The 9,303-nt window shown below is 36.1% G+C and overlaps 1 protein-coding gene across 1 annotated transcript in view; it reads left to right on the top strand.

Annotated features, from left to right (window-relative positions):
• The window catches only part of DCAF17 (DDB1 and CUL4 associated factor 17), a 36,611-nt gene that overhangs the window by 4,844 nt on the left and 22,464 nt on the right, over positions 1 to 9,303 (top strand). Inside the window, 3 exon segments of the mRNA XM_023744964.1 lie at positions 3,184 to 3,274; positions 6,986 to 7,122; positions 8,521 to 8,599. Coding sequence (XP_023600732.1) covers positions 3,184 to 3,274; positions 6,986 to 7,122; positions 8,521 to 8,599 — 307 coding nt within the window.

Here is a 9,303-nt window from a genome sequence, read left to right as displayed (position 1 = left end):
CTTCCATAGAGGCCTTAGTATATTAATCATAATTACATTAAGGTCCCAATCTAGTTCGAAATTCCAGTATCCCAATAAGTTCTCAATCCTGAATTTCAATATCTCTGCCATATCTGAGTCTGGTTCTGATACTTACTGGATCTCTCAAATTTTATATTTTGCATTTTAATATGCCTTGTAATTTTGGTGAAAGTTGTATTTGATATATCAGGTAAAAGGAATTATGGCAAATAGGTCTTTAGAGTGAGGTTTGAGTTAGGCTGTGTTTTTTTTTGTTTTTGTTTTTGTTTTCGTGTTTTTTTTTAATATTTTTTACTGATTTTTTACAGAGAGGAAGGGAGAGGGATAGAGAGCTAGAAACATCGATGAGAGAGAAACATCGACCAGCTGCCTCCTGCACACCTCCTACTGGGGATGTGCCTGCAACCAAGGTACATGCCCTTGACCGGAATCGAACCTGGGACCTTTCAGTCGCAGGCGACGCTCTATCCACTGAGCCAAACCGGTTTGACTAGGCTGTGTTTTTTATTTGCTGTAGCTGAAGGTGTCAGAGGCTACAATTTCTTCTAGTGTCCTTGTTTTTTTCTCCCCAGTACTGACTCCAGCAGCTTGCTCCTGGGTTTTGCTCCCAGTAAGATGTGATTCTTGGTATCCATCTCTCTCTCCAGTGTTGGGAGCTGCAGTTTGCCCTGCAACCTCAATTGTTTGATGGATACAAGAGTCGTTGATTTTCAGTTTGTTCATTTTCTTGTGGTGAGGACAGGTGGGATGACTTCTAAGCTCTTTACATGTTGGACCAGACTAGAAGTTAGGATGATTTTTAGGTAGTGTTTTAAATTTGTTCTGACTCAGGAGAGCTCCTCCCAGCAATCCTTCTGGTTCTCTATGGCAAGTTAGCCTGCTTGCAGTTTAGCCTGGATGGCCAGTGAATCTACCACTCTCTTTCCATTTGCCTTTCATCACAATCTTCAGTGGGTTTTGAGAATGCGCTTAGGCTAGAACTTCTCCAGACTGTTGCAGACGGGCAGCTATCTGCTTCAAGACTCTTTCTTCCCCGAGGCAAAATCTTTGAGTCAAGGCTCTGGTGCTGCTGGGAGTGGGGTGGGGTCAATGGAAGGCTTCACTCTGAGTGACTATACTCTACAGCTGAGCACTTGAGGTTGGTGCAGGCATTAGCCTCAGGTCTTCTTACTTTCTCCGTGTGGAACCACGCTTTACGAGATGGGATAAGACAAATCTAGGCTCCAATGTTCTTAGACATGCCATGTGCAAGGTAGAACCTCTAACAAGGGTAGGCGCTAGGCAGAAGGGAACCCCACCTCTTGACTTTACTCATTCAGGACTGAGTCCCAGCAACAAGCAGGTGGGGCAGGAAATAAATGCTGCCCCTCAGGAGGGTAGCCCTCTGGGAGCTGGGGTAGAGGGAGCCAGTGCTCTTGGCTCTGTCAGTCTGGGTGGAGTTTTTGTCTTACTGAGCTGAGAACAACAGGGAGGGAGCACATCCTAGTTCAGTGACCACAAGCTCACTATTCTTACTGACTTCTAGTGGGTTTTCTTGACTAAATATTTCTTCATTTGCTGTATGCCCCTAGGACCATTTCCAGAGACTTTAAAATAGTTGACCTTTTATAATTTCCACCAGTTTTCCTGGGAGCACACCCACAGAGCTCCTCATGTTATCATGCTGCCAGTGGCAATCTGGACATTTTCTTGTATGATCATAATGTCATCAGACCTATCAAAATGAGCAGTAATTCTTCAGTTTCATTTAATGCCTTTTTTTAAAATAACTTTCCCAATTTAGAGGTATCTGTTTTAATTTTTAAAGAAAATCAGTGGAGCCCGGCCGGTGTGGCTCAGTGGTTGAGCATTGGCCTATGAACTAGGAAGGTCACAGTTCGATTCCCAGTCAGGGCACATGCCCAGGTTGCAGGCTCCATCCCCAGTGTGGGGCGTGCAGGAGGCAGCCGATCAATGGTTCTCTCTCATCATTGATATTTCTATCTCTCTCTCCCTCTGCCTTCCTCTCTGAAATCAATAAAAATATATTAAAAAAAAAAAAAAAGAAAATCAGTGGAAATGGCATTGTTGGTGAATAGTATTGAAGTTCTTTAGTATGGCATTCAGGGGTGTTTTCCCCATAGGTTAGGATCAAATATGAGGTTGCTTTCATTCCTGTGAAATTCTCTTTTTGTTAATATTCACCCAAGGATATATATTTTCCCCACATTGATTTTTAGAGGGACAGTGGAAGGAAGGAATAGAGACAGAGAGAAATGTTGATGTGAGAGAGACACATGGATTGGTTGCCTCCCACACGTGCCCCCACCTGGGGCTAGGGGTTAAACCTGCAACCAAGGTATGAGCCCTTGACTGGAATCGAACCCTGGACCCTTCAGTCTGCGGGCTGACACTCTAACCCCTGAGCCAAACCAGCTAGGGCAAATTCTCTTTGATTTGGGAAAACATCAAAGGTGAATAAAATTGTTACCCTCAAAATTGTGTCTAAATAGTAGTTTAATTTTAAAGTTCATCAGTTAAAAAAATGAAAACATCTACGAGCACATTTCAGTAGTAATTAGAAGTATAAATTAAAAGAGACTATTTTTTACATTAAAAAATGTAGTGTTTAATATTGGCAGAAGTATAAACTTATCCAACCTTTCTGAAAGGCATTTTGGGAATAAACAAACCTTAAAGGGTATTTCCTTTTTTAATCCACTAATTTTCATTCTAAAATAATTGGACTCTTTATCTAATTAATTTTCATTAAGAAATATTAGAGAAACAAATATGAACATCATAGAATTCAACCAAGATATTCATAGTAAATGTTCATGATTCTATTTTGGAAAATAACCTGCAGATAGGTAAATGTATGTAAAGAAAACGTAGAGGGAAATGAACCCAAATGTTAATAGTGGTTATTTTTTTATATTTTTACAGTATAAATCTATTTAAATTTTATTATTTTTTAAAGATTTTTTTCTATGAATATGTATTATGAATTTTATAATCAGAAAAAATATTAACATATAATTAAGAAGAGGAAAGCAAACTAGGAAGTTGCATTTTGGTAGTCTAAATCTCTGAATAGAAAAAAAAAATTCTCAAACCTGAGCAAACACTGTCTCAGTTATTAAGATGAGTTATCATTAATCATTTATTTTTCTTTTTTCCCAGTGTTGCATCAGAGCCAAGAAAACTTTATGAAATGCCAAAATGCTCCAAATCAGAAAAAATAGAGGATGCTTTATTATGGGAATGCCCAGTGGTAAGATTTGTTTTTAGGCATTTGTTTTTAAAGCAATTTTAGCCTAGAACTGATTATTATTAATATATTGTACAAGGGAATAAAACTTAAGTATTATAGTGATTCCTGAATCTTGAAAGGAATTAAGAGAACTTACCTTTTGATTATTATTTTTCCTCATGAAATAATATTAAAAATATATTTTTTAAATTTGATACCATTTGTAAATCTTGAAAATTAAAAAAAATTATGACCTCATAAAAAGTTCCATAAGAAATAAAAATTAGTTTGTGGTTATTCTTAGTGTTTAAGAAATCATTTTACTTACTATACTGAAACAAAATATTTTGTTACAGGTTATGTTACATGTTATGGGTAATAGTTATGTTACATGACTGTTTGAAAGGGGATTCTTATGAGTTTCCTCCAGGAATCTTGTTAGGAAAATCATAAGATAAAAATAAAAAACAATGAGGCCCTGGCCAAGTAGCTCAGTTGGTTAGAGCATCATTCCGATACACCAAGGTTGAGGTTTCGATCCTGGGTCAGAGCATATACAAGAATAAACCAATGAATGCATAAGTAAGTTGAACAACAAATTGATATTTCTCTATCTCTTCCTTCCTCTCTTGCTCTAAAATCAATAATAATAATAATCCTATATAATAAAAGGCTAATATGCAAATTATTTCCTCCACTGGGAGTTGGACCAGGGGGCGGGGCTGGCTGGCCATTTGCCCAAGGCCTACCCCCGCCCCCCGTCCCAGCCCCCCCTCCCGGACAGAATTTGCCTCTATCCCTCTTTATTACATCAAAATTATTATTATGCAGCCATTTTAACCTCTCGTGTCCCCGCCCCCTGGCCAGCCCTGCTGCCGATTGGCCAACTGCCTGCAACCTCTCCCCCCTAACCCCCGGCAAGCCCCACCCCCAGTCACTCCCCCCACACACACACTCTGATTGGGGTGGGCCAGCGGGACCCCACCAGTGCATGAATTCTTGCATCGGGTCTCTAGTAATAATATAAGCTTATTCCATTAGACCAGCATTGCCCTAGTGTGTATTTTTCAAAATACTATTTTCATTAGATGTTAATATCTTATAGTTGCTAAAGGAGTTTGGAAGAAATGGGTTGTAGACAAGTTTCGGATATTCTGAGTTTAAAAGGTTAAACAAATTTATAGAATTGCTTCTCAGAGCCTTTAATAGTAATAATACTTATAATAATACTAAGTAATAATAATTATTACAATATATAAAATAATAATTATAATAATTATTATAATATATAATTATTATAATATATATTATAATATGTAATATATAATATTATAAGTAATAATACTTATAATAATAATAATAATACTTATAATGTACATAGTGATTATCAAGCTATTTTTCCAAACTCTTGATCATAAAACTTCTTTTTTTTAGGTATAGTTCTTTTTTTTTCTTTTTGTTAATCCTCACCTGAGGATATTTTTCCATTGATTTTTAGGGAGAGTGGAAGAGAGAGGGAAAGACTGAGAAATATGGATGTGAGAGAAACACATTGATTGGTTGCCTCCTGCATGCACCCCAACCAGGCCTAGGCCGGGGAGGAGCTTGCAACCGAGGTTTGTGCCCTTGAGTGGAATTGAACCTGGGACCCTTCAGTCTACAGGCTGACACTCTATCCACTGAGCCAAACCGGCTAGGGCTAGGTATATTTCTAAATAATAGTCTTCCCTGGAATCAGTGTAATAAGAAATACACTGAGGAAACACTACAACTAATTAATCAGGTCTTTGAATCTGGTTGGTTGTTCTTTAGGGAAAATAGAACTCACAATATGTGACCAAAAATACTGTTTAAAGGATTAGAAAGCTCTACTTTGAATTTACCATTAAAATTATTTTTTAATATATTTTATTGATTTTTTACAGAGAGAAAGGGAGAGGGATAGAGAGTTAGAAACATCGATCAGCTGCCTCCTGCACACCTACTACTGGGGATGTGCCCGCAACCAAGGTACATGCCCTTGACCGGAATCGAACCTGGGACCTTTCAGTCCGCAGGCCGACACTCTATCCACTGAGCCAAACCGGTTAGGGCCCATTAAAATTACTTAGAAAACAAAACAATACACTGTTTTTACATAGAATTGTAGTTTTCTGTAGCTACAGCTTTCTTTTTTCCTGGACATGTTTTTTCTGTTCACAGAAGGCTCCATTTTAAAAATCAGAAAGCTTTAAATCTATGTTTTCTTCCCCAACTCCTTATTGAAACCTAAAAATAACTGTTTCTATGTGCCCCAACATAGAAAGCCTTTTGCATCCATTTTCATTGGTGCAGGGAGGATGAGGACAAATTTCTTAATTGAGAAAAGTTTTGAAGACACTAGTACAAAGCACCTAAACATTTAGAGCAGTCTTGTAAAAATAGAGTTTCAGGTAACTTAATTCCTAGCGTCACTTCTTGTTAAACATTTTGTTCTCGTTTGAAGTGAAGATTTTCCATTAAGAAAAATAAGAAACATATTGCATTGTTTTTAACATATTGATGCGAAACTATATTTAAATTAGCACCATTCTTTTCTGAGACGATGTGTGGAATATAACTTTTGGTTTAGGAAAATAGCTCAAACCTATTATATATGCTCCTTCATATTCTTTTTTTTAATAGGCAAGGTATAAATACTACATTTTTAAAAACTTTAAAATCTCCATTAGATGATACTTATATAACACACCATATAATAAAAAATTGATTTTAAAAGTATCTCTTATTTCTTTTTCTAACATTTGAAAGGGAAGACAAACTTTTGAGAGCATGTATAAAATAACTATGCCGTCATTTTTTTCTGTTCACTTACTGCCTAAGCAAATACTAGATTAATTTTAACTTCCTTATTTGTAACTCTCCTCTTAGAACTTCCTTTTTATTCCACAAATCAAATAGAACCTTTTGCTTTCTTTGTCTTCCTGTCTTAGACTTCCACCTGGTGGTAGCTCTGCAGCGGCAGGTGCACCAGGCAGCTATCCTCTTCCTTTTGGGGGTGTAATTCCTTGGTGACGTAGGTTAAACCAGGTCCATCTTCTGTTCTCATTGGGCTGCCTTGATTCTGGATTATAACTTTTCATCCTGAGCTAGAATGGAGCCACAGTGAATAATGGGATAATTTGCCCTTTTGACTTCTGTCAAAAGGAAAACAAGTCTCAGAAACATCTATTCTAATGATGACTCTTAATTGTTATGCTATTCTACATGGTCTTAAGAACTTGTTATTGTTGTTATCAGCCTTATCACAGCAGCAGCACTAGTAATACTCCTACTACTATTGTAATGATTGGTTAACATTTGTTGAATACTTAATGATAAATAATAATAAGTAATATGTTATTTCACGTACTGTTTTAGTGCTTATGTGAATAGACTCACTTAATAAGTTAATGATGAAAATAATGACCCACGAACTGTATTCCTGAAACCTATGTAATTTTATTAACCAATGTCACCCCAATAAATGTGATTTGAAAAACCCACAAAAAAGAAAAAAAGAAAAGGAAACAATTACCCACAACCTTATTTTTCCTTGTCTTAATTCTTTATTTGTGTATTTGAGCATTTACTATTATTTCTTTGATATACTTATTTGACTATTTCTTTAGTGCTTGGCTATTTTCCTTGGGCATTGAGTACTGCAGATTGTTCATGGCCAAGTAGTTTTACTTTTCCATCTCATTTTTTTAGGGGGAAATGCTGCCCAATCCATCAGATTATAAATCCTCACTCATAGCACTGACAGCCCATAACTGGCTACTTCGTATATCAGCAAGTACGGGAAAAGTCCTTGAGAAAATATATCTTGCTTCGTATTGCAAATTCAGGTATTATTTGTGACTTTATTATTCAAGATTTTATTATAAAAATTTGAGACTTGTGGCCCAGGAAACTCAAAGCAAGTTTTGTGTGTGTTGCACGCACATGTGTGTGTGTTTTAGTTTTCCATTGCATATCTGGATCTCAATTTATAAATCTATTCTTTTTTTCTCTCCTCATGACTAAATTTGAAGTTCTGAGGATAAAGACCCTTTATAATGTTTTTTTGTATCCTTATCAGTAGCGAACCTGTAGTAGTTGGCAGATAAACTTTTAAAAAGTCTTGTGTTTTCCATCTATAATAATAAAAGCATAATATGCTAATTAGACCAGACGACCTTCCTGATGACCTTCTGTAGGAAGCCGACCTTCCTGATGACCTTCTGTAGGAAGCCAGTGCTGCTGCAAGGGCCGAGCCCCTTGCACAAGTTTCATGCAACGGGCCTCTAGTCTACAAATAGTATTCTATATGTAAGATGCACTTTATGGTAGATTTTCCTGAAGGCTAGTCTGTTTCAGTTAAATTACCCATCTAGTATAATCTAAGAACTGTTATTTTAACAACTAGTTTTATAAACTAGATGTAAATTTTGAAGTATGTGCATTCAAAACGTGAAAGTAATATTTTTTATACTTTATATAAAATGGTTATTTTGTTTTCTAAGTTTGAATACTGTTAGATCAAACAATTTTTATCAAAACTCAGAAGGATTAAAGTTATATATTTTATAAGAATATTTTCATATAAGGATTGGGAGGGAATTCTTTTAGCTATTTATTTGTTTTTAAAATAAATTGCTTTGCTTTTATAATTTAAATAATTAAAAAACTTGACATATGACTGGCTGGTGTGGATCAGTGGGTCAGCCCATGAACCAAGAGGTCACCAGTTTGGTTCCCAGTCAGGGCACATGCCTGGGTTGCAGGCTTAATCCCCAGTAAGGGGGGCGGGGGATGGGGGAGTGCAGGAGGCAGCTGATTGATGATGTTTCTCTCATTGATATTTCTCTCTCTCTATCCCACTCCCTTCCTCTCTTTCTAAAAATCAATAAAAACAGCCCAGACAGCATGGCTCAGTGGTTGAACGTCGACCTATGAATCAGGAGGTCACGGTTCGATTCCCTGTCAGGGCACATGCTCAGGTTGCAGGCTTGATCCCCAGTGTGGGGTGTGCAGGAGGCAGCCGATCAATGATTCTCTCTCATCATTGATGTTTCTATCTCTCTCTCATTTCTCTCTCTCTCTCCCTTTCCCTTCCTCTCTAAATATATTTTAAAAAATAAAATAAAAATCAATAAAACATTTTTTTTAAATTTGACATAAAATATATATTATATTTTGATTTAAGTATAAGGAAGCCTCCTCCCACCCCCAAATGAATAAACTTTGCTTCATTCTTTTAAAAGATACTTGAGCTGGGACACTCCTCAAGAAGTCATTGCAGTCAAGTCAGCTCAGAACAAAGGCTCAGCATTGACCCGGCAGGTAGACATCTTTAAACATTTCATAAAATGAAGAATTTGTTTTTTCCATAGGGATTTGTCTGCTGATTTGTCATAAAAGAACTAGTGATCTTTGTTTTCTGAACCATGCTATACAAGTTGTTTACCACAAATTTCAGAAATTCCCTTTAAACCACTGTGGGCTAGTACTGACTATTTTACATTCCATGGTAGAAAGAAATTGACTGGATCTTGTTCTTCAAAGTAAGGAAGCCATCCTCTTCAAGCAGAGAAATCACTCAAGCTTTTATTGTCGATACTCTCTTCTCATTTCATTACGGTAGATATGTCAGAGTAACACTGCTTTTAAATGATATAACCATAGTAACCATGTGTCTTTCAATTAGGCTCTTTATTGTTTGAATTCCAATTTACAATATTAACTGTTAATATTACATTAAAATATAATGTATTAATTTATTTTATATGAACATAAACGTATAATTTATAATATAATATAGGGATATATTATATAATATGTAATATGTGTTTTGTTTTACAGTATATAAAATGTTTTTGTATAGAATATAAACTATATTTTGTTGCTAAGAAATGTTTAGTTTTATATTTACTTTTATAAGTTTTGTGTATATGTGCATATGTATAACTGAAGGGTGAACATTTTAATGGAGATATTTTGAACATGTATGAATCTCTGTTTAAATAACTCTAGTGTAGACAGATGGG

This window comes from Myotis lucifugus, unplaced genomic scaffold, assembly GCF_000147115.1.
Source record: "Myotis lucifugus unplaced genomic scaffold, Myoluc2.0 scaffold_5, whole genome shotgun sequence".
Taxonomy (NCBI): Eukaryota; Metazoa; Chordata; class Mammalia; order Chiroptera; family Vespertilionidae; genus Myotis; species Myotis lucifugus.
Note: the sequence above shows the minus strand (reverse complement) of the source record. Positions and strands in the feature narration are given on the sequence as shown.